Source organism: Mobula hypostoma, chromosome 1, assembly GCF_963921235.1.
Source record: "Mobula hypostoma chromosome 1, sMobHyp1.1, whole genome shotgun sequence".
NCBI classification, from domain to species: Eukaryota; Metazoa; Chordata; class Chondrichthyes; order Myliobatiformes; family Myliobatidae; genus Mobula; species Mobula hypostoma.
Genome location: NC_086097.1, coordinates 220,051,438 through 220,077,566, shown reverse-complemented (window position 1 = coordinate 220,077,566; position 26,129 = coordinate 220,051,438). Strand labels below are relative to the sequence as shown.

Below are 26,129 nucleotides of genomic sequence, written 5' to 3'. Positions count from 1 at the left end.
TCTTACCATCACTGTCACGTATAGCGCTTGCAGCAATCCTGTGAATGCCACCCTTGAGGTCCTGTTCTTCAGCCTTCTGCCTAGTTCCCGAAACTCACACTTCAGGACCTCATCCCCCTTTCTGCCTATGTTGTTGGTCCCAACATGTATCACGACTTCTGGTTGCTTTCCCTCTCGTACCAGAATGTCGTGCACCCGATCAGAGACATCCCGGACCCTGGCACCCGGGAGGCAACAAACCATGCAGGTGTCCTTGTCACGTCCACAAAATCTCCTGTCTGCTCCCCTGACTATAGAGTCTCCAATGACGACAGCTATCCTCTTCTCCGTCCCACCCTTCTGCACCACCAGGTCAGACTCAGTGCCGGAGGCCCTGCCACCGTGGCTCACACTTGGTTGGTCGTCCCTGCCAACAGTATCCAGGATGGTAAACTTACTATTCAGGGGAATGGCTACAGGGGTGCTCTGCACTACCTGTCTGCTCACCTTCGCTTTCCCCCCTCTGAATGTCACCCAACGACCTGCTTCCGACAGCCTAGGTGTGACTACCTCCCTGTAGCTCTCATCTGTGACTGCCTCATTCTCCCTTATGAGTCGAAGGTCATCCAGCTGCTGCTCCAGATTCCTTACACGGTCTTCCAGATCGCCCAGCTGTATGCACTTCTGGCAGATGTGACTCTGCAGGAGAGGGGAGTTCCCCCAAGACTGCCACATCTCACATGAGAGGCACATCACCGTCTCAGGAGACATTGTAAGAACTAACTGCGAGCCAGCTTGTCCTCCGCCTCTTCTTGTCGAAGCCTCTCGAGTCAAAGCCTCAAAGCTCCACTCCTTCACTGGCCCACTCATGCACTGGCCGTATGGGTCCTAGCTATGCCTGCCTTTTTGTTGGCTTTGTGGAACAACCTATGTTCCGTGCCTATTCTGGTATCTGTCCCCCACTTTTCCTTCGCTACATCGATGACTGCATTGGCGCTGTTTCCTGCACGCATGCTGAGCTCGTTAACTTTATTAACTTTGCCTCCAACTTTCACCCTGCCCTCAAGTTTACCTGGTCCATTTCCGACACCTCCCTCCCCTTTCTAGATCTTTCTGTCTCTGTCTCTGGAGACAGCTTATCCACTGATGTCTACTATAAGCCTACTGACTCTCACAGCTATCTGGACTATTCCTCTTCTCACCCTGTCTCTTGCAAAACTGCCATTCCCTTCTCGCAATTCCTCTGTCTCCGCCGCATCTGCTCTCAGGATGAGGCTTTTCATTCCAGTACGAGGGAGATGTCCTCCTTTTTTAAAGAAAGGGACTTCCCTTCCTCCACTATCAACTCTGCTCTCAAACGCATCTCCCCTATTTCACGTACATCTGCTCTCACTCCATCCTCCCGCCACCCCACTAGGAATAGGGTTCCCCTGGTCCTCACCTACCACCCCACCAGCCTCCGGGTAAAACATATTATTCTCCGTAACTTCCGCCACCTCCAACGGGATCCTACCACTAAGCACATCTTTCCCTCCCCCCCCCCCGCTTTCCGCAGGGATCGCTCCTTACACGACTCCCTTATCCATTCGTCCCCCCCATCCCTCCCCACTGATCTCCCTCCTGGCACTTATCCTTGTAAGCAGAACAAGTGCTACACATGCCCTTACATTTCCTCCCTTACCACCATTCAGGGCCCCAGACAGTCCTTCCAGGTGAGGCGACACTTCACCTGTGAGTCGGCTGGGGTGATATACTGCATCCGGTGCTCCCAATGTGGCCTTCTATATATTGGCGAGACCCGACGCAGACTGGGAGAGCGCTTTGCTGAACATCTACGCTCTGTCCGCCAGAGAAAGCAGGATCTCCCAGTGGCCACACATTTTACTTCCACATCCCATTCCCATTCTGACATGTCTATCCACAGCCTCCTCTACTGTAAAGATGAAGCCACACTCAGGTTGGAGGAACAACACCTTATATTCCGTCTGGGTAGCCACCAACCTGATGGCGTGAACATCGACTTCTCTAACTTCCGCTAATGCCCCACCTCCCCCTCGTACTCCATCCATTATTTATTTTTATACACACATTCTTTCTCTCACTCTCCTTTTTCTCCCTCTGTCCCTCTGACTATACCCCTTGCCCATCCTCTGGGTTCCCCCCCCCGCCACTTGTCTTTCTCCCCGGACCTCCTGTCCCATGATCCTCTCATATCCCCTTTGCCAATCACCTATCCAGCTCTTGGCTCCATCCCTCCCCCTCCTGTCTTCTCCTATCATTTTGGATCTCCCCCTCCCCCTCCCACTTTCAAATCTCTTACTAACTCTTCCTTCAGTTAGACCTGACGAAGGGTCTCGGCCTGAAACGTCGACTGTACCTCTTCCTGGAGATGCTGCCTGGTCTGCTGCGTTCACCAGCAACTTTGATGTGTGTTGCAGATATACAAGGATGTTGTCTGGATTGGAGAGCGTGCCTTACGAGAATTGGTTGAGTGAACTTGGCCTTTTCTCCTTGGAGCGACAGAGGATGAGAGGTGACCTGATAGAAGTGTATAAGATGATGAGAGGCATTGATTACGTGGATAACCAGAGGCTTTTTTCCCAGGGCTGAAATGGCTAACATGAGGGGGCATAGTTTTAAGGTGCTCAGCAGTAGGTACAGGGGGGATGTCAGGGATAAGTTTTTCACACAGAGAGTGGTAGATGCATGGAATGGGCTGCCGGTGACGGCGGTGGAGGCGGATACAATAGGATCTTTTAAGAAACTCTTAGATAGGTATATGGAGCTTAGAAAAATAGAGGGCTATGTGGCAGGGTAGTTCTAGGCAGTTTCTAGAGTAGAGTACATGGTGGGCATGATATCGTGGACCAAAGGGCCTGTAATGTGCTGTAGATATCTATATTTTATGTCAACATTGAATTTGCCTTCCTCACCACAGAATCAGTGATATCAAAGTATGTATGTGTCACCGTATGATTCATTTTCTTGTGGGCCTTCATAATAAATAGAAAGGAACACAATAGAATCAATGAAAGACCACACATAACAGGACAGACATACAGCCACCAATGTGCAAAGGATAACAATCTGCAAAACACAAAAAGGAAAAAAAAAAGAAAAAAATTAACAGTAAATATTAAGAATATGAACTAAAGAGTTCTTCAACCTATGGATTCACTTTGTAGGAATAGTTCAGTGTTGAGGTGAGTGATGTTATACCCTGTGGTTCAAGAGCCTGATGCTTGAGAGGTAATAACTGTTACTGAACTTGGTTTTGCCTGCCCTGAGGCTCCTGTACCTCCTTCCTGATGGCAGCACAAGAAGAGACCATGGCCTGAATGGTGGCGGTTTTTGCTGCTGCTGCTTTCTTATGACAGTGCTCCATAGTGATGGTAAAAATTGCAGGAGATGGCAGTTGAATGCGTGGCTGAGGAGCTGGTGCAGGGAACAGGGTTTTAGATTTTTGAATCATTGGGATCTCTTCTGGGGAAGGTGGGACCTGTACAGATTGGATGGGTTGCACCTGAACTCGAGGGGGAGCAACATCCTTGCAGGTTGGTTTGCTAGCATGGTTCGAGAGGGTTTAAACTAATTTGCAAGGGGGATGGGACGCGGAGCGATAGAGCAGTGAAAGAAGTGCATGGAGTAATGCCAGATCTAACATATAGAGAGGGTTTGAGGAAAGAGAAGCAGAATAAATGGTCTAAAGACAGTAAGGTAGAAGGGCTAAAGTGAGTGTACTTCAAATCAAGAAGCATCAGGAACAAAGGTGATGAACTGAAAGCTTGGATACATACATGGAATTATGATGTAGTGGCCATTACAGAGACTTGGCTGGACCTGGGCAGGAATGGATTCTCAATATTCCTGGGTTTCAGTGCTTTAAAAGGAATAGAGAGGGGGAGAAAAGGGGAGGAGGGGTGGCATTACTGGTCAGGGATACTATTACAGCTACAGAAAGGGTGAATAATGAATCAGGATCCTCTTTTGAGGCAGTATAGGTGGAAGTCAAGAACAGGAAGGGAGCAGTTACTCTATTGGGAGTATTCTATAGGCCCCCTGGTAGTAGCAGAGATACCAAGGAGCAGATTGGGAGGTAGATTTTGGAAAGGTGCGAAAATAACAGGGTTGTTATCATGGGTGACTTTAACTTCCCTAATATTGATTGGCACCTGATTAGTTCCAAGAGTTTAGATGGGGCAGAGTCAGTTAGTGTGTCCAGGACGGACTCCTGTCACAGTATGTTGACAGGCCGACTAGTGCGAATGCCATACTAGATCTAGTATTAGGTAATGAACCGGATCAGGTCACAGATCTCTCAGTGGGTGAGCATCTGGGGGACAGTGACCACCACTCCCTGACCTTTAGCATTATCATTGAAAAGGATAGAATCAGAGAGGACAGGAAAATTTTTAATTGGGGAAAGGCAAATTATGAGGCTATAAGGCTAGAACTTGCGGGTGTGAATTGGGATGATGTTTTTGCAGGGAAATGTACTATGGACATGTGGTCGATGTTTAGAGATCTCTTGTAGGGTGTTAGGGATAAATTTGTCCCAATGAGGAAGATAAAGGATGGTAGAGTGAAGGAACCATGGGTGACAAGTGAGGTGGAAAATCTAGTCAGGTGGAAGAAGGCAGCATATATGAGGTTTAGGAAGCAAGGATCAGATGGGTCTATTGAGGAATATAGGGTAGCAAGTAAGGAGCTTAAGAAGGGGCTGAGAAGAGCAAGAAGGGGGCATGAGAAGGCCTTGGTGAGTAGGATAAAGGAAAACCCCAAGGCATTCTTCAATTATGTGAAGAACAAAAGGATGACAGGAGTGAAGGTAGGACCAATTAGAGATAAAGGTGGGAAGATGTGCCTGGAGGCTGTGGAAGTGAGCGAGGTCCTCAATGAATACTTCTCTTCAGTATTCACCAATGAGAGGGAACTTGATGACAATGAGGACAATATGAGTGAGGTTGATGTTCTGGAGCATGTTGATATTAAGGGAGAGGAGGTGTTGGAGTTATTAAAATACATTAGGACAGATAAGTCCCCGGGGCCTGATGGAATATTCCCCAGGCTGCTCCACGAGGCGAGGGAAGAGATTGCTAAGCTTCTGGCTAGGATCTTTATGTCCTTGTTACCGGAGGATTGGAGGGAGGCGAATATTGTTCCCTTGTTCAAAAAAGGTAGTAGGGATAGTCTGGGTAATTATAGACCAGTGAGCCTTATGTCTGTGGTGGGAAAGCTGTTGGAAAAGATTCTTAGAGATAGGATCTCTAGGCATTTAGAGAATCATGGTCTGATCAGGGACAGTCAGCATGGCTTTGTGAAGGGCAGATTGTGTCTGACAAGCCTGATAGAGTTCTTTGAGGAGATGACCAGGCATATAGATGAGGGTAGTGCAGTGGATGTGATCTATATGGATTTTAGTAAGGCATTTGACAAGGTTCCACACGGTAGGCTTATTCAGAAAGTCAGAAGACATGGGATCCAGGGAAGTTTGTCCAGGTGGATTCAGAATTGGCTTGCCTGCAGAAGACAGAGGGTCGTGGTGGAGGGAATACATTCGTATTGGAGGGTTGTGACTATTGGTGTCCCACAAGGATCTGTTCTGGGACCTCTACTTTTCATGATTTTTATTAATGACCTGGATGTGGGGCTAGAAGGGTGGGTTGGCAAGTTTGTAGATGACACAAAGGTTGGTGGTGTTGTAGATAGTGTAGAGGATTGTCGAAGATTGCAGAGAGACATTGATAGGATGCAGAAGTGGGCTGAGAAGTGGCAGATGGAGTTCAACCCGGAGAAGTGTGAGGTGGTACACTTTGGAAGGACAAACTTCAAGGCAGAGTACAAAGTAAATGGCAGCATACTTAGTAGTGTGGAGGAGCAGAGGGACCTGGGAATACATGTCCCTGAAAGTTGCATCACAGGTAGATAGGGTAGTTAAGAAAGCTTATAGGGTGGTAGCTTTCATAAGTCGAGGGATAGAGTTCAAGAGTCGCGAGGTAATGATGCAACTTTGTAAAACTCTGGTTAGGCCCCACTTGGAGTACTGTGTCCAGTTCTGGTCGCCTCACTATAGGAAGGATGTGGAAGCTTTGGAAAGGGTACAGAGGAGTTTTATCAGGATGCTACCTGGTTTAGAGAGTATGGATTATGATCAGAGATTAAGGGAACTAGGGTTTTACTCTTTGGAGAGAAGGAGGATGAGAGGAGACATGATAGAGGTATACAAGATATTCTGAGGAATAGATAGAATGGATAGCCAGCTCCTCTTCCCCAGGGCACCACTGCTCAATATAAGAGGACATGGCTTTAAGGTAAGGGGTGGGAAGTTCAAGGAGGATATTAGAGGAAGGTTGTTTTGCTCAGAGAGTGGTTGGTGCGTAGAATACACTGCCTGAGTCAATGGTGGAGGCAGATACACTAGTGAAATTTAAGAGACTACTAGAGAAGTATATGGGGGAATCTAAGGTGGGGTTTATATGGGAGACAGTGTTTGAGGGTCGGCAGAACAATGTGGGCCGAAGGGCCTGTACTGTGCTGTACTATTCTATGTTCTATGTTCTGTATAGATGTGTTCTGTGATGGGGAGGGCTTTACCAGCGATTGTCTTACTTTATGTAGTTCATTAGTTTATGTAGTTCATTACTTTATGTACTTCATTCAAGGGCATTGGTGTTTCCATAGCTAGCTGTGAGGCAGCCTGTCAACACACTCTCAATTGTGCATTTATAGAAGTTTGCCAAAGTTTTAGATGACATGACGAATCTTCACAAACTTCTAAGAAAGTAAAGGTGTTATCTTGCTTTCTTCGTAACGGCCCTTACATGCTGGACCTGGTAGGACATATCCTTTGAAAGTATAACGCTGAAGAATTTAAAGTTGCTTACCCTCTCCACCTCTAACTCCCCAGTGAGGACTCCAGTTTCCTCTTTCTGTACTCAATAATCAGCTCTTTGATCTCGCTGACACTCAGCCAAATTTTCCTTATCCTTCCTCAATGCTGATTCATCACCACCTTTGATTTGGCCAATAACAGTGGTGTCGTCAGCAAACTTAAATATATAGCTAAGCAGAATGAAAATCAGAATCAGGTTTATTATGGCTGATGTATGTCAGCAAATGTGTTTTTCTGCAGCAGCAATACATAGCAAGATTACTGTAAATTACAAAAAAAAGTGAGTAGCACAAAAGAGAAAAAGCGAGGCAGTATTCATAGGTTCATGGATCATTCAGAAATGATTACGCTGATAATGATAAATGATAAACACTGCTGTGTGACTCTAAGTCTGCTAGAAGAGGAGAAGAAGTTGTTCCTAAAATGTTCAAGATGTTGAATGTGAGTCTGCTGTGTGGTTTCTTATTACTGTGTCGGAAGTCAAGGGCAAGCCCTGTGTGCCAGACATGCAAAGAAAGATTGCTTCCTGACGTTAACAAGCTAAGCTGGTGCGGATGGTGCAGAAATGTTTTGATGTGTGTTTGCTAGTCCAGAAGAATTTATGGAGATTATGTTTTACTGTTCTAGAGGTGGTGAAGTTTGGCTCATTGTATAACCAGCTTGTGAGCTTAAAAGATTCAAAAGGTTATCTGTCTCAATGCCAGGAACCTCCTTTTTTTGATTTACTTCGGCACTGCTAATGAACATTCCTATGACTTCTTTGAACTAGAGGAAGAATTTTAGCTTCAATTACAGGCCAGGTGAGAGTTGACATAACAGAGTGCAAACTTGAGGCCGGGATCTAATTTGGGTTGGTCTCGCAAAGAAAGGCCTGTTTTAATGGGTAATTCAAACCACTCACACAGGGATTAAAGATGCCAAAAATAATTTCCTTTATGCTGGTAACATTGGTACAGACATAAACAGCTGTGGACATTATTGCTGTTATCCTAGACACACTTGCTCAGAGAGTGACATGGTTTCCAGGAGGGCAGACACTATCATTTATGTTCACATAGCCTAGTGGCTTGGAAGGTGCAACTGGCAAAATTCAATTATCTGTGTTAAATCATGGACTTTGGTGCTGCCTGTGGAAAAGTTTGCATGTTGTCCCTGTAACTGTGGCACAAATTTCCTCCAGGTATTCTGGTTTCCTCCTATGCCCCACAGTTATAGACAGATAGTTACTTTATTGGTCCCAAAGGAAACACAGTGTCACGGTGGCATTTCAAGTGCATAGATATACAAATATTAAAAGAGAAGTAAGAAACAATTAAAAAAAAGTCACCTTAGAAATAAGATGTACAAGATTACAAGTCAAAGATCACAAGATCTACAAGATTTCCAGGTTCACACTGGTAGTGCAGTTTAGAAGATTACTTGGCCAATATAATTGTGGGTGAATGAGGTAGCAGTTATAGAATAGGGATGAATTGCTGGGAACGTCTGTAAAAGGGTATGGGGTAGCAGTGTGGTAGTGTAGCGGTTAACGTAACGCTTTACAGTGCCAGTGACCCTGGTTCAATTCCTGCCGCTGTACGTAAGGAACTTGTATGTCCTTCCTGTGATTTTGTGGGTTGCCGCAGGGTGCTCCGGTTTCCTCCTACTTTCCAAAGATATATGGGCTAGTAGGTTAATTGGCCACATGGGTGTGACTGGGCAGCATGGCCTTGTTGTGCTGGAAGGGTAAAAGTACCATGCTGTATCACTAAATAATAAAACAAAATCAAGTCACTGTAGGATTAATTAAATGGATGCTTCATTCACAAACGTGTTTGGCCAAAAGGCCTGTTTCCATGCTGTATGTCTCTATGACTCTCCTGTGTCCGCACTTTTGATGGTGTTCAGGGCTTCCTTCATCATGTCAGTAGGTTTCTCTCGGTTTTCACTACTGTCAGTCATGCAAGTCCCGGGTGGGGAGTCAGAAACACCATGGCACTCAGATTGAAGGATTCTTCATTGCCGTTTCCATAACCACTCTATTTTACCACTCAGGGTTGTCAGCGCTAAGCTGAACCCGTGAACCTGGAGGACCGGTGGACAACTCTTAATTTGGCCTCTAACCTTTGACCAGTTTGGCATGGGTGACCTGACCATAAAATCCTATCTCCAGCCAACATAGCTCTCCAGGTCATTGAAACACGCAAGCCTCCAAACAACGATAAGGGTTGCAGTCCTCTTGGAGGACTTTTGAGTGTAACTACAATGATTTTGAGGACCGAAGTTTTCTAGGAGGTGTCAACAGGAATTTACCATGTTTTTGCAGTAGGCACCAATATCAGGTACTAGACTGCACAACGAAGAAAAGGTCTTTCAATTGTTCTATGTTCCTCCCTAGATTACTGTCTTATTGAGAGCAGGCGCCTTGGTGTGAATGGGCCAATACAACACATTTAATAACATATGGAACATATTGTGTGTATGTGGATTCTGTACAAATTTTCATAAATAAATAGAGGCAAATATTGCAGTATGAGGAAAATGTGACGGGAGTGGCAGAGAAATGAGCTGTCTCGAGGTGCTGAGTGACTGGTGTGATGAGCTAAATCTACTTCAGTACGGTGGGATTTTATGAAAGGAAAGCAGCTCTCAAAATTGCACCAGTATATAAATATATAGTTTCTATATAATAACTCTTCTGTTAGCAATGTTTAAATTAGTTATAACTTTTAATAGCTTTTCTTTAGGGAGGTATCATTTACACTTAAAGTATTTGATACTATTTATGCCCAAAACATGTTGAAAAAATATTTAGTAGCTGATGAGCTTCCAATATTCTGTTGGAAAATTTAACAGTCCATTTGCACACAGCAAGGTCTCACAAAGCTCCTGTGAGATGATGATTCTGTAGTCTTTTCCAATGTTGTTAAACATTAAATGCATAATTTGATAGTTGGAAAACTTCCCACTCTTATTTCTGCATCAGTGCTATGAAATCTCTTCAACTACCTGGGGGAGTCCTGCAGTACGTAACACTTTTCATATGAACCATTGGATAGGTTTTTCCAATGTTAGTGGGGATAAAACAACTTGCCTGGAGCCTCTACACTAAGTCTCAGCGAAATTCCAGAAAATTGTCGACAAAATATTTATTTGGGAACAACAATGGTAAATGAAAACAATTGAAGACAGCTATCGGCGCTGCTTAAAGGCACACAACATGATATAAGTTTAATTAGTGAAATAGATTGAGTGCTCTTAGTAGCCTTGACATGAAATACTGCAAATCCAAACTGGTCCAGATGACCAGGTGAAGGGTTTCAACCTGAACCATTGACTATCTATTTCCCTCCGCAAATGGTGCCTGATCTACTGAGTTCCTCCAGTGCTTGTGTGTTGCTCCAGATTTCAGCATCTGCAGTCTCTTCAAACTGGTTGTCTTATACCCACCAATGTTGGAGGCTGTGCCTACTGTACCATCTGAAAAGTGGCGTCTCCACTACTGCAGCACTCCTTCAGCACGTCTAATTTATGAGACTTGGACTGCTAACCATCAGACCCAAATGCAGTGGTTACCACTGAACCTAGATGTCACTGTTGTAAGATACTATTAGTACCCAGATTAATTTGGGGTTTATATTTTCTATTTTGAATTGATGCATATATTGTTCCTAGTAACTTATTTAATACATGATCTCTTCTTTCCAGCAATTATGTATGTTATGGGAGCATTGGGTCCTGCAGCAGGCTATCTTCTTGGTGGTGTCTTGATTGGCTTCTATGTAGATCCCAGGGCCACAATTCAGATTGACCAGACTGACCCACGCTTCATTGGAAATTGGTAAGAAGTAGCAGTAGTCTTTTATTTTCCTGTCTTTGCATACCACAGGAATCCATATCTTACAGTGAATGAATGTAATTGATGCCTAAAGAGAAGAAGTTAAAAGAAGCATTAGTTTTAACTCCATAAGGTTATTTGTTGTAAACTTGAAGGCCCCTGAATAACAAAACTATAAAAGCATTGATTCAAAAAGGAAGATAAGTTCTGAGAAAATAAGAAAATGTGTAGAAAGGTCAAGGAATATGTTTCAATTTGACACTGCAGGATATCCTATATTATAAACACAAGAGATACTGCGGATGCTGGAAATCCAGAGCAACGCACACAAAATGCTGGAGGAACTCAGCAGGTCAGGCAGCATCTATGGAAATGAATAAACAGTTGACATTTTGGGCCGAGACCCTTCTTCAGGATGTGAAAGCAGGGGGGAAGATCAGAATAAAAAGGTCGGGGGGGGGGAAGGGATGGAGGATTAACTAGGAGGTGATAGATGAAGTAGATGAAGCCAGGTGGGTTGGAAAAGTAAAGGGCTGGAGAAGAAGGATGGGGGAGGGAAAAACATTACTGGGAGGAGAAATTGATGTTGATGCCATCCGGTTGGAGGCTACCTAGAATATGAGGTGTTGCTCCTCCACCCTGAGCATAGCCTCATCATGCCAAAAGAGGAGGCCATGGACTGACATGTGGAAATGGGAATGGGAATATGAATTAAAATGGTTGGCAACCAGGAAGTTCCGCTTCTGGCAGATGGAGTGGAGGTGCTAGACAAAGCAGCCCCTCAATTTACTTCGGGTCTCACCAATGTAGAGGAGGCCGCCGGGAGCACAGGATACAACAGACTACCCCAACAGATTCACAGGTGAAGTGTTGCCTCATCTGGAAGGACTGTTTGGGGCCCTAAATGGAGGTAAGGGAGGAGGTAGGTGGACATTTGTAGCAGTTCTGTTGCTTGCAGGGATATGTGCCAGGATTATGTGAAAGCAGAGAGTCGGGGGAGGTAAGGATGTGTTTGGTGGTAGGATCCTATTGAGGATGGTGGAAGGTGCAGAGAATGATGTGTTGAATGTGAAGTCTTATGGGGGTGGTAGGTGAGGAGGAGACAGTACTAAGGTGACAGGAAAATGGGGTGAGCGCGGATACCCAGTAAATGCAGGAGACGCGGGTGAGGATAGCATCAGTGGTGGAGGAAGGGAAACCCCATTCTATAAAAAAATAGGACATCTCTGGTGTCCTGGAAAAGGAAAGCCTCATCCTGGGAGCAGATGTGATGGAGACGAAGGAACTGAGAAAAGAGCATAGTATTTTATGATTATACCATTTTGACAGACAAGAGTAGGGCTCTGTGATGTTTTTCAATATTCCCTTACCACATCGAAGGAGACCACTTGATCTATCCATGGTCTATCAATCTCACCCCTCTCTCCGACTTACTTCTGTGCTATCTGTTCTCTCTCACATGCCCATCAAATCCACTCTAATATTCTTGCCACCCAATTCAGGGTTACAATGTTGATGAAGGCTCTCGGCTCAAAACATCGACGGTTTACTCTTTTCCGTAGACGTCCCCCCACAGCGAATCGCCCCGGGCCTAGATTTCACTGCCAGAGAAGCCCTTCTCCAGCTCTCCAAATCAGCTCAGCACTTACAGCGATCTAGTCTTGCCCGACTCTCGACACCCTGCCTTTCCAGTCTAAATGTGGCCCGACATTTAAATTGTCCAAACAGCATTTTATACCTCAGATTAGGACCCAGGTGTCGCCATGGCAAATCGCTTCAGACCTAGAACATGGTGCTCAGTGATTCACTTCAGACCTGGATTTTGCTGCTGAAGAAGCTGTTCTCCACCTCTCTAAATTGGCTCGGCGCTTAGGGCAATTCACCCTCGCACCAGTGTAAGTTGGATGGGCATCGGATCTCCTGTGCCTCGACTTCTCCCCTCCAAATCATTCACTCCAAGTGCGTCGATTTTGCAGCTCACCAGCAGGGCACATCTGTCGAGTTCACTTTACCCTCACTCGCCTCTTCAGTGTTTGTGGTGATAGTCTACCACAACTTCCTTCAAAAAAAGTGTTACTAATAATGTTTTTAATTGAATTCCTTTCTTTCGAACCACAAGTAAGCTGTTGCATGTCTTCAGTAGTGCCATCAGTAGCCCCATCTTAAATCGAAAGGGTAGATATCTGGATAGATAATCGAGTTATCAAAGATTTATCATTATGTGGAATATAATTTTAGAAAGGGTAACAGAGATAAAGGATCAAACACTCCTTAAGAACTGGTTTGATGCTATGCTGAATGAGTCTAGTTGAGCAAAACAGTGCTCACCTGAGATTATCTCTCATTCATCCAGTTATGGAGTTTCCTCATTACTAAAAACACTTCTGCCATTTGTGTTTTGTGCCTTGTCATTCCCCCTTTCGATTCAGATGGGATGCATTACTTCCCTGGGGCAAACAGAAAGATGTGAAGCAGGAAAGCAGTGCCCGATGTGGCCTTCTATATATTGGTGAGACCCGACGCAGACTGGGAGATCGTTTCGCTGAACACCTACGCTCTATTCGCCAGAGAAAGCAGGATCTCCCAGCGGCCACACATTTTAATTCCATGTCCCATTCCCGTTCTGATATGTCTGTCCACGGCCTCCTCTACTGCAAAGATGAAGCCACACTCAGGTTGGAGGGACAACACCTTATATTCCGTCTGGGTAGCCTCCAACCTGATGGCATGAACATTGACTTCTCAAACTTCTGCTAATGCCCCACCTCCCCCTTGTACCCCATCCGTTATTTATTTATATACACACATTCTTTTTCTCTCTCTCCTTTTTCTCCCTCTCACTATACCCCTTGCCCATCCTCTGGGTTTTTTCCCCCCCTATCCCTTTTCTTTCTCCCTGGGCCGCCTGTCCCATGATCCTCTCATATCCCTTTTGCCAATCAACTGTCCAGCTCTTGGCTCCATCCCTCCCCCTCCTGTTTTCTCCTATCATTTTGGATCTCCCCCTCCCCCTCCCACTTCCAAATCTCTTACTAGCTGTTCTTACAGTTAGCCCTGACGAAGAGTCTCGGCCCGAAACGTCAACTGTAGCTCTTCATAGAGATGCTGCCTAGCCTGCTGCGTTCACCAGCAACTTTGATGTGTGTTGCTTGAATTTCCAGCATCTGCAGAATTACTCGTGTCTGAGAAATCAGTGCACTGGCCTCCAGCACACAGATTACTGGCTGTAAGTGAGGCTGAGAGAGGAAAGTGACTGAGGCGATTTCCTTCCCCGCCAGGATACAGAGAGAAAAAAATCAGTACCTTTCTAGGCCCCTCAGTAGTGACTCCTTTCTTAATCTCAACCATGAATTAAGATTGAGATGCTGCACAGCAGTAAAACTGTTCTCATTGTCAAGATTACCATCACTGCTTGAGATGCATATTAAAAGGGAACACTTCATCCTTGGGCAGGTCTCTCGTCATCTGTTTAAAAGAGCAGCATACTGTATGTTAATAACCCTTGGAGAGACAGTGGATTTATTAAGGGCAAGGCACTGTGGTCATCTATATGATGTTTGCTGTAATGGAAAATGTTAACATTTTCCCTCAAGTTCCTGTTTTCTTTTGAGGCAATTATGTATGTAAGAAATTTCTGCCTGGAAGTTCATTGCCAGGAGCACTTTCTGTACAGATTAATAACATTAGCAAGTTGTATCTGAAATTAATTCTGTTAGCTTCAGTGGAACGTAATTTAGAACTTTTGGTTTGGTATTGGGAAATGAACCTGGTTAGGTGTCAGATCTCTCAGTGGGAGAGCATTTTGGAGATAGTGATCATAATTCTATCTCCTCTAGGAACAGACAAGTTAGAAATGCGTTTAATTGGAGTAAGGGGAATTATAAGGCTATCAAGCAGGAAATTGGAGGCTTAAATTGGAAACAGATGTTCTCAGAGAAAAGTACAGAAGAAATATGGCAAATATTCAGGGGGTATTTGTGTAGAGTTCTGTATAGGTATGTTCCAATGAGACAGGGAAATTATGGTAGGGTACAGGAACCGTGGTGTACAAAGGCTGTTGTAAATTTAGTCAAGAAGAAAAGAAAAGCTTACAAAAGGTTCAGAGAGCGAGGTAATGTTAGAGATCTAGAAGATTATAAGGCTACTAGGAAGGAGCTTAAGAAGGAAATTAGGAGAGCCAGTAGGGACCATAAGAAGGCCTTGGCGGGCAGGATTAAGGAAAACCCCAAGACATTCTACAAGTATATGGAGAGCAAGAGGATAAGACGTGAAAGAATAGGACCTATCAAGTGTGACAGTGGGAAAGTGTGTATGGAACCAGAGGAAATAGCAAAGGTACTTAATGTGTACTTAATGAATACTTTACTTCAGTATTCAATATGGAAAAGGATCTTAGTGACTGTAGTGATGTCTTGCAGCAGACTGAAAAGCTTGAGCATGTAGATATTAAGAAATAGGATGTGCTGGAGGTTTTGGAAAGCATCAAGTTGGGTAAGTCGCCGAGACCGGAGGAAATGTACTCCAGGCTACTGTGGGAGGTGAGGGAGGAGATTGCTGAGCCTCTGGTGATGATCTTTGAATCATCAATGGGGATGGGAGAGGTTCCGGAAGATTGGAGGGTTGCGGATGTTGTTCCTTTATTCAAGAAAGGGAGTAGAGATAGCCCAGGAAATTATAAACCAGTGAGTCTTATCTCAGTGGTTGGTAAGTTGATGGAGAAGATCCTGAGAGGCAGGATTTATGTACATTTGGAGAGGTATAATATGATTAGGAGTAGTCAGCATGGCTTTGTCAAGGGCAGGTCTGATTGAATTTTTTGAGGATGTGACTAAACACATTGATGAAGGAAGAGCAGTAGATATAGTGTATATGGATTTCAGCAAGGCATTTGATAAGGTACCCCATGCAAGGCGTATTGAGAAAGTAAGGAGGCATGGGATCCAAGGGGACATTGCTTTGTGGATCCAGAACTGTCTTGCCCACAGAAGGCAAAGAGTGGTTGTAGATGGGTCATATTCTGCATGGAGGTCAGTCACCAGTGGAGTGCCTCAGGGATCTGCTCTGGGACCCTTACTCTTCGTAATTTTTATAAATGACCTGGATGAGGAAGTGGAGGGATGGGTTAGTAAGTTTGCTGATGACACAAAGGTTAGAGGTGTTGTGGATAGTGTGGAGGGCTGTCAGAGGTTACAGCGGGACATTAATAGGATGCAAATCTGGGCTGAGAAGTGGCAGATGGAGTTCAAGCCAGATAAGTGTGAAGTGGTTCATTTTGGTAGGTCAAATATGATGGCAGAATATAGTATTAATGGCAAGACTCTTGGCAGTGTGGAGGATCAGAGGGATCTTGGGGTCTGAGTCCATAGGACGCTCAAAGCAGCTGCACAGGTTAACTCTGTGGTTAAGAAGGCGTACGGTGTATTGGCTTTCATCAATCGTGGAATTGAATTTAGGAGCCGAGAGGTAATGTTGCAGCTATATAGGTCCCTGGTCAGAGCCCACTTGGAGTACTCTGCTCAGTTCTGGTCGCCTCACTACAGGAAGGATGTGGAAGCCATAGAAAGGGTGCAGAGGAGATTTACAAGGATATTGCCTGGATTGGGGAGCATGCCTTATGAGAATAGGTTGAGTGAACTTGGCCTTTTCTCCTTGGAGCGAAGGAGGATGAGAGGTGACCTGATAAAAGTGTATAAGATGATGAGAAGCATTGATCGTGTGGATAGTCAGAGGCTTTTTCCCAGGGCTGAAGAGGTTGCCACAGGAGGACACAGGTTTAAGGTGCTGGGGAGCAGGAACAGAGGAGATGTCAGGGGTAAGTGTTTTACCCAGAGAGTGGTGAGTGCGTGGAATGGGCTGCCAGCAATGGTGGTGGAGGCAGATACGATAGGGTCTTTTAAGAGGCTTTTAGATAGGTACATGGAGCTTAGAAAAATAGAGGGCTATAGGTAAGCCTAGCAATTTCTAAGGTAGGGAGAGGTTCAGAACAACTTTGTGGGCCAAAGGGCCTGTATTGTGCTGTAGGTTTTCCATGTTTTCTGTGTTCAGTAGGTAATTGCAATGTGCTGATCCAAAAGTTGGTGTTCTTGAATTTGAATGGCTATGGAAATAATTTGAGTGGAACTACAATACAGAGGTGTACAGACTGATATGTTCTTTCTGTCTTATATTTAGTAGTCTTAACTTTTGATCCAATCAAAGGCAATCAAATATCAGTTTCCTTTTGGGAGGGAGAAACATCTTGACTCATCAAGTGTTGAAACTGTCTATTACAATCATTCAACACACACAAAATGCTGGAGGAACTCAGCAGGTCTAGCAGCATCTATGGAAAAGAGTAAACAGTTGACGTTTTGGGCTGAGACCCTTTGTCAGAACTGAACCATATTCATACAGAATTCTCCGTGGCAAACTCCTGTCAGGGACACTTAACTAGATCCCCAATATTCTCAGTGGCTTTCTTGCACAAAACCATGCTTTTGCTCCAGCTCCCTCTGGAAATGCTGTCCTTGCTCTCTCCCATCATTGTGCCCTGTAAATGCTAGTACCAGTCTCCTATATTGTGACATATGCAAAGATTGAATGAGCTGTCCTCAGCTGTGACAACTTGCAGCATAGCGTGGGAAACACTGCGTTGAGACCAACAATATTATTTCTACTAAGACGTTATACAGAGAACTCCCAACAATGTTGTTCTGTGAACCTCCCATTTGAAATTCCCCCTCTTTATGCAATTTTCAAAAACAGCATTATGCTGACCTACAATAACTATATTCAAAGGGAATCATAAAATTTCTAGATATTCCAGCTGTAGATTATGTTCCATTTTGCAACAATTGAGGGTGATCCAGGACAATTGAATATTTCCTCCTTTGATAATAATGACACTGATTGCCAAACAACTTCCCAGTCCAATTCATTTGTGTGGAATAGGGTTGCATTGTTTTGTGTTCCTGAGATCGCCTCCACCCCACCCCCCACAGGTCAATAGGGAATTACTCTGAGTAACATTGAAATCCATAAATAGACAGTACTTTATGCACTTAAATCCTTTCTTATCTGTATTGAGTTATAATAAATGATTTCCAAAATCTGCTGTGTCCGTGCTTTACTGGAAGATCATGCCAACCAATGATTCCATTGACAGTTCCCAGCACCTGCAGATTCCATGTCAGCATGGTCTAAACCTTTACCTGCCTACTGTACTGTAGCAATGCAGAACACACAGGAAGTGAGATGTGGGCACACATTCACTTTGAAATGTGCCCCTGTGGCTTTCCAAAGCCTACTGAACCAGAAGGTCAGATACACCTCATATCTGGCAAGCTCGCTTTCCACTGCAGCTCCTTTCAATCAAGTGGGTTTCCTACTTTCATTGAAAAGGCAAACATTGCTTATTTCACTATATATTTATGCTTTTGTTAATGATAATTTATTGTTTTCAACTTCTTAAAAGTTAATTTTAAAGCAATCTTAATGTTTGATTTTCAGAGGCAAATAGACATAACATCTGTTTAACATGAGCATAACAGAGGTCTCAACAGGGACCCGCCTGGATGTAAAAGGCTAAATTAGTTACAGGGTTAGAATGTTGTGGTAGGGCTGAGAGGAGTGTGCGTGAGAGGTTAGATTGAACGTGATCAGCTCCATAATGTTTTTTTTTAACCCGGCATTCTAATCGAGGTTATGCTTCATATTTTTAAGCTAAATTGTTTTCTTACTGTTATATTTTTCATAAAATTCGAGATTCAACATGGCATACAATGTTTCTTCTTAGGCAGTCCCTCAGGTTAAGAATATACAATTTGATTTGTCTCCCACAGCAAAACAAATTCTCTGATGATGTTGCTTGGTCTGTTGAGTATCTCTCACATTTTCTGTTTTTATTTTTCCAGCATCGGCTTTACCGATCTCAAGTTCTCTTCACGTATTTTGTCAAGTTGTCTTGTTCTTTCCGAAACTTCACAGGTGGAGTGGATTTTTGCTATGTGCGGTTACTATGCTCCTTGTTATAGTGCCAATGTTCACTTTCCCTCAAAAACTTCCACCTCGGCAGAAGAGGAAGAAGAAAATGGTTTCAAATAATTTGAATAGTGATAATGAGATGATGAAAGGGAAAGCTGAGAACAAAGAACACAAAAGAAGCACTGTGACTTCCTCCATGGGTTTTGGAAAGGATATTAAAGGTGGGTAAAATTGATATGCCATTTTTGTGAAATTATCAAAGTATAACGGAATTCATTTGTTTAATTCTGATCAATCCTTCACAGTCATGACTTTATTAAGCACAACAATGCAAGGTGATGCACGTTTATGTGATTAAGGCATAGAAATTCATTGTGTCTTAAAACAGTTTTAAAAGAACAGTCTTTTGTTAAGTTTTTTGAGCAACTCCAAGTTGATAGTGACACTTAAAGATGGTGTTGTCAAGCCCCTTCATGCAACACCACAGTTTATTCAGAAAAGCAAGTATAATTGGTCAAAAACCTGGCTGAGATACACAGCTGAGCTTCTGAGGCTACGTCCACACTACGCCGGATAATTTTGAAAACGCCGGTTTCGAGGAAAAACAACAGGCATCCACACTAAGCATTTTTCAAAATATCTCCGTCCACATTAGACGGATATTTGGGCAAATCTCCTCCTACTGGGCATGCGCAGGACACACAGAAAACAAGCGAAGAGGAAACGATATACTTGGTGCGTGTTTGTCCAGTTACAGAGTAGAAAAACTTTAAAGGAATTGCTCTTGGTTCCTGCACAGGAGGACTTAAAACTTAAAAAAAACAAATACTGGAGCGTATGGAGGCAACCGACAGGGAGTTCACAGACAGTATGACCCAGCTGACGACGAACATTGAAAAACTGACTAACTCTGTTACATTAATAAAGCACCTTGTTAAATGTATAAAACGTCTGCATCAGCGTTATCTTGTATTTCCATACAATGTTACATTAGGCTGTTACACATCTATTGACAGAGAAGTACTTGCATAAATAGGTAAACCACCTTCATACAAGCAAGGACAGAAAACAGGGCGAAGTGAGTATACTTATTTATTCAATAAGCTGTGGGTCAACTGGCTTCAGTCTCATCCGTCTGTTCTGAAATTGTTAGGTGGTGGCGTTCAAGAAAACAACGAACATCTGTTCCGGCACGTCATGACAGCGTTTTTAAATAGTCAAAAAAAGCTCACTTTACAATTTAACTCTCACGCCGTTCACACCGACTGCGCGTTATAACAGCTTGCGCAGTACCAAGCAGAAGCAGAAAAAAGCATTGTTGTTGTGGTGTTGTCATGACAGCGTTTTAAAATCTCTCCGGTTACCCCGTACACACTACGCCGGATATTAAGCGTTTTCAGATTTATTCACTCTAGAGAGTGTTTTCGAAAATCTCCGTTTTTGGGGGCTGAAAATGCCGGCTCAGTGTGGACGGGAAGGCAAAACGAAGAGAAAAGGCTTTGTTTTCAAAATTACCTGGCGTAGTGTGGACGTACCCTGAGTCAGTGCTTAAAGTTGCAAGCTCATAACACCCCCAGCACACTTTCAACTACTTGATAGTGTTGCTTAATTTAATTGTGGGTGCATCAGTGATTCCTGTGGACAGGAAAGTTCATCCTAGATTGACTAATGGGGACCTTGTGAAGCTACTAAATCACATTATCCATGCAAGAGACGTTGTTTGTTTAAAAGGGTGAGGTTCACTAAATCTTCAATTGCTGACACTGCATTTAAAAAGAATGAGGGGTGGCTTTCTGAGCTACAAGTAGAAGCTGGTAATACTTTGGCACTATTCACCTACATTGAGCAAGAGTACTTCTCTGTGCTTTCTATTACAACCATGTCTTCTTGTGCAGAAGTCCTTTGCATGAATGGCCAGTCTGCCTGCTTCTGCTGATGGACAGCTGAATGGAATCTGACTGTTATAAGTTAGATGTCAGTGACCTCTCAAAAGCAACAATAAACTTTAATATGTGGTGTGTGTCAGCAGCTGTTGGCCGCATGATCCTGAATCTAAGTTGAGAATGACTTTCCATTGTGAGATTGGGTGTGTGAGTTTATACTTAAGGCTTTCCCAGGTCAAGGTCAGGAGTGACAACCATCATGTGGACGCATAACCTGAATAGTCATTGCAGCCCCAAGAAATGTTGATCAGGGTGTGTCTCCCTGTGAAATGTAGACAGATTAGCTAGTATGTGCTATCTCTCGTCTCCCGGCCACGAATATTCTTGAGTCCTGATGAAGGGTTTCTGCCTGAAGTAATGATTGTTTACTCTTTTCCACAGAGGCTGCCTGGCCTGCTGAGTTTCTCCTGCATTTTTCTGAGTGATACTTTTGGTGCCTGGAAGTATTCTTTTCATGTACACATCAGATCTAGAAAAGAGTATGTTGTAACTCAGTTTTGGGTACAACAAAGTGTTTGAAGCTACAGTGTAAATAAGGTGTGAGTGTGTAGAGTGTGTGCAGTAGCCTGGCTATTGGAGATCCGATCTTCTGCCTTGTGAACAGTAGCCATTTTTACCCAGACCACTGAGGAGAATGAATTGAGAGCATTGCATTTGCTGGTGTCATTTGGAGTGATGCGGGCAAGGAAAAAGTATTAGGAACAAGAGAAAAATCTCAGAAAAATGAGCATATGAACGGTGTTAATGAAAGGTGTTAAGACACTGAGAGAAATGTACAGAGTTGTTCATAGTTCTTTCAACTTTGCAATTCCACTTTTCTCAATACTGTGCATATTTATTTCTAGACTAAGTATTTTAGTTTTCTTTCTCTGACGTAATAGGCAGTGCAAAAATATCTCACGTTGAATGAAGTATTTTGCACCTGTGACAGGCATAATGCTATACTGGTATAGATAGAAAGACAAAGATGGTCTAGTCACCTTTGTTGTGAATGCTCATTACATTGCAAAGGAAGGCTATTAATATATTGGTATTGAATCTGTCTAATTCTTTACCCAGCAGTGGTGAAGAAGGGAAGGAGAAAATGGATGGTATAATAATATGCTCTTAAATTCTGTTTGGGCTTCCTTGCTTTTAAAATGTATAAGTGGACCACAGCATTTTGTTTTGCATGTCTGACAGTTCACGTAGAGTCATAGAACACTACAGCCACAGAAACAGACCCTTTGACCGATCCAGTCCATGCCAAACCATTGATCAGCCTAGATCCATTGACCTGCACCCGGACTATAGCCCTTCCCTCCCCTCCTATCCAAATTTCTCTTACATATTGAAATTGAACCACGTCTACCACTTGCGCTGGCAGCTCATTCAACACTTTCACCACCCTCTGAGTGAAGACATTTCCCTCATGTTAACCTTACACATTTCACCTTTCACCCTTAATCCATGATCACTAGTTGTATTCTCACCTAACTTCAGTGGAAAAAGCATGTTTGCAATTACCCTATCTATACTCATAATTTTGTATATTTCTATCAAATCTCCCCTCAATCTTCCTAACCTAAACCTATAACTCAGATCCCCAAGTCCCAGCAAAAACTTTGTAAATTTTCACTGCGCTCTTTCTATCTTATTTACATCCTGTAGGTAGATGACAAAACTGCACACAATACTCCATCGCTAACGTCTTATACGATTTCAATATAATGGGGCAGAGTTTGTTAAGTGTGTCCAGGATGTTGACTGAATCTTCTTGACCAACCTACCATGTGGGACCTTGTCAAATGCCTTGGTAAAGTCCATGTAGATAACATCCACTGCTTTGTCTTAACCAACATAACAACATCAGCTATCCATCCCCCAGCCCTATGGCTCTTCACCAATGGCCAATGATGTTTTAAATGTCTCTGCTGGGTCCCCTGCAATTTCTTTACTATTCCCCCACAGGAGCCGAGCGAGCACCTTGTCAGGCCCTGGGAGTTTATCCACCCTAATTTGTGTCAAGGCAGCGAACACCCCCTCTGTAATCTGTATAGGGCCCGTGGCCTCACTGCTGCTTTGCCTCACTTCTGTAGACTCAGTGTCTACCTCCCGAATAAATACTGATGCAAAAAATCCAGTTAATATCTGCCCTCATCTCTTTTGGCTCTGTGCATTGTTTACCACTCTGATATTCCAGCGGACCAGTTTTGTCCCTTGCTATCCTTTTGCTCTTAGTATAATGTATATGTAGAAGCCCTTAGGATTTTCTTCACCTAGTCTGCTAGAGCAAAAACATGCCTTCCTTTAGCCCTTATGACTTCTTCTTAAGTGGTCTCTTGCATTTTTTTATACCCCTCAGGTACCTTATTTGTTCCTACATGCCTATACCTGCTATGCATTTCTGTTTTTTTAACAAGGGACTCAATCTCTCTTGAAAACCAAGGTTCCATAAATCTATTATCTTTGCCCTTTATTCTGACAGGAACATATAAACTCAGTTCTCTCAAAATTTCACTTTTGAAAGCCTCCCACTTACCAAGTACACCTTTGCTAGAGAACAGCCTGTCCCAATCCACACTTACCCATCTTTCCTGATAGCATTAAAATTGACCTTTCTCTAACTTAGAATCTCATCCCAAGGACCAGACTGATCCTTTTGCATGCCTTTACCTTAAAACTAATGGCATTAAGATCACTTGATGCAATCTGTTCCCCTACACAAACTTCTGCCCTGTCTCATTCCCTAATTGGAGATCTAGTATCACACTCTGTCATTGGGACTTCTATGTACTGATTAAGGGAACAATCCTGAACAAATTTGACACACTCTTTCCCATCCAGCCCTTTTACAGTTGGGATTCCCAGTCAATATGTGGAAAGTTAAAATCACCTACTATCAGAACCTTATATTTCTTGCAACAGTCTGCAATCTCTCTATAAATTTGCTCCTCTGAATCCCACGGACTGTTGGGTGGTCTATAATATAATCCCATTAACGTGGTCATATATTTCTTATTCCTCTGTTCCACCCATAAAGCCTCGCTAGACAAGCTGTCGAGTTTGGCCTGTCTGAGCACTGCCGAGACATTTTCCCTGACTGGTAATGTCAGCTCTCCCCCTTTAATCCCTCACATTCTGTCGCACCTAAAACAATGGAAACAATGGAACCCCGGAACACTGAGTTGCCAGTCCTGTCACTCCTCCGTCCGAGTCTCACTAATGGCTACAATGTCAAAATTCCACATTCCATGCCCTAAGATCATTCACCTTTCCTACAATACACTTTGTATTGAAGTATTTGCAGCTCAGCACATTAGTTGCACCATACTCACCTTCTGATTCCTGACTTTATATGTAGGCTTAACAACATCCGTCTTCACAATCAATCCACTAACAGTTCTAGTTCTCTAGTTCTCATCCTTCTGCAACTCTAGTTTAAACACCAACCCCTCCCCTCTTCCTGCAGCACTAGTAAACCTTCCCGCTAGGATATTAGTTCCCCTCCAGTTCAAGTGCAAACTATTCCTTCTGTACAGGTCCCATCTGTCCTGGAAGAGACCCAATGATTCAAAAATCTGTAGCTCTCCCTCCTGAAACATCTCCTTAACCACATGTTAAATTGTATGATTTTCCTATTTCTAGTCTTTAGCACATGGCATGGTAAAAATCCTGAGATCACAACCCTGGAGGTCCTGTTCTTTATCTTAGCAACTAACTGCCTGAATTTGCTTTGCAGGACCTCCTCACCCAACCTAGCCATGTCATTGGTGCCAACGTGGACCATGACTTCTGGCTGTTCACCTTCCCACTTCAGAATGCTGTGGGCTCGACCTGAGATGTCCCTGACCCTGAAGCATACTATCCAGGAATATCATTCTCATTCACAGAACTTCCTTTTTGTTCCCCTAACTGTTGTATTCCTTATCACTACTGCTCATCTTCTTCCCCCTTCTCTGCTTAGCCACAGAGCCAGACTCAGTGCCAGAGACCTGATTGCTGTGAGGTCATTCACCACCCCCACCCCCACCCCCCCAAACTGTATCCAAAACAGTACCCACATCTCCACAATTCTATTGTTAGAAAACCAGGTAACTAAAGCCTCTCTTATGGAGGAAGTTATGAAAAAGTCTCAGATTAGTAAATGTTCAATGTACTTTTTGGGCAAATATGCTCTGACAGCCCCCCCCCCCAAAGGATGTATTTGTCTTTCTTTGTTTCCATGTTATACTTGTTGCTACAGCTCCAAAATTTTATTTCTTCTTGTCTCCTGGTCTTATTTTCTTTTTTAAGCATTGCAAATCCCTCTCCAGACCCTCTAACGTCTTCCTCATTTTCTTTCCTTTGTACTGCTTTAAATACTTGATTTCTTTCTCTCTCTCTTTAATGCACAACTCTGTTTCTTCTGACTTTCCTGTATTGTGTGTTCATTTGAATCTATCCATCGATCCCATATTCCCACTTTTCCCTTGCGAAGCGGTCTCTCTCCCATCCCATCGACTATCACCCAATCTCCCTGCCACCTATCTACATTAGGGGCAATTTACAGTAGCCAATTTACCAAGCAGCTCAGCTTTGAGGTGTGGGAAGAAACAAGGCAAGCCCAGGGAAAACTCGCATGGAGAGAATATGCAGATTCGATCCAAGTCCAGGATCAGCTGAAGCTGGGTTGCTGTAGTACTAACAGGTATACCACTGTGTCACGCTAACTGTAAGTTTATAGAATTTCCTTGCTCTAGATTTTTAAAAAATTGACTGGACAATTCCACTGCCTAGAAATTGGACACACTTGCTGATTCAGCTCAGACAAGCTGTCCAGTGCATGATTTAAGTTTATGTTCAAAGTAGGAATTAGTCCATGAATTTATCTGCAGCATCATTTGCAGCCTATTGATGACACCATTGATGTTCATTGTAGATTCAGCTGCATAAATTGGGCTTTAGGGATGCAACGTAATCCTTTCATTGTTCATTCAAAGTTCAGCTCTCACTATGTTGCGCTACTCTGCATTTGCTTTCCTGGTTTAAAAGGAGGTAATTGATAATGGGACTCTTGACAGCACACCTTCAAAATCTACTGATGGCTGCTCAAACATCATAAAAGGTCTCTGAATTCTGTTGCAGCTCAAAGTGAATGCTTTTTTTCCCCATCATTTAATTGTTTACATACTCATGCAAAGAATGCCTGACTGGGCACATCATGGGACCTGTCAAAGTGGTGAGGATTGACAAGTGTGGTGGACTGGGAATCATAGGTCAGGATACTCCCCCCTCCCCCATTAAAACACACCTTTTCTAGAAGTGTTCAGAAGCACTGCACCTTATGTAAACTTGTCAAATAAAAAATTGCTTCACAGGGGCGGGTTTTCTAAGTATGCATTTATGGAGTTATGAGGAGAAAATAAGCTGAAGAAGCCATTCAGCCCTTGTGTTACTCTTTGCAGGTGCACATGCATTGTTAAGTATACAACGGTGAATGCTTCCTCACCTTATTTTCTGAGAAACCTCTGAGTGATGGGGTTTGTGAAATGATGTGGAGCTCGCTCAAGGCAGG

At 43.5% G+C, this 26,129-nt stretch overlaps 1 protein-coding gene across 3 annotated transcripts in view; it reads left to right on the top strand.

Annotated features, from left to right (window-relative positions):
* LOC134355164 (solute carrier organic anion transporter family member 5A1) overlaps positions 1–26,129 on the top strand; it is a 220,422-nt gene that overhangs the window by 120,574 nt on the left and 73,719 nt on the right. For all 3 annotated transcript variants that reach the window (XR_010019969.1, XM_063064955.1, XM_063064944.1), the window contains exons 2-3: positions 10,559–10,691; positions 18,654–18,871. Coding sequence is in view for 2 of the 3 variants with exons in the window: in XM_063064955.1 (XP_062921025.1) it covers positions 10,559–10,691; positions 18,654–18,871 (351 nt within the window). In the remaining variant the exon portion in view is untranslated. The remainder of the gene's footprint in view (positions 1–10,558; positions 10,692–18,653; positions 18,872–26,129) is intronic.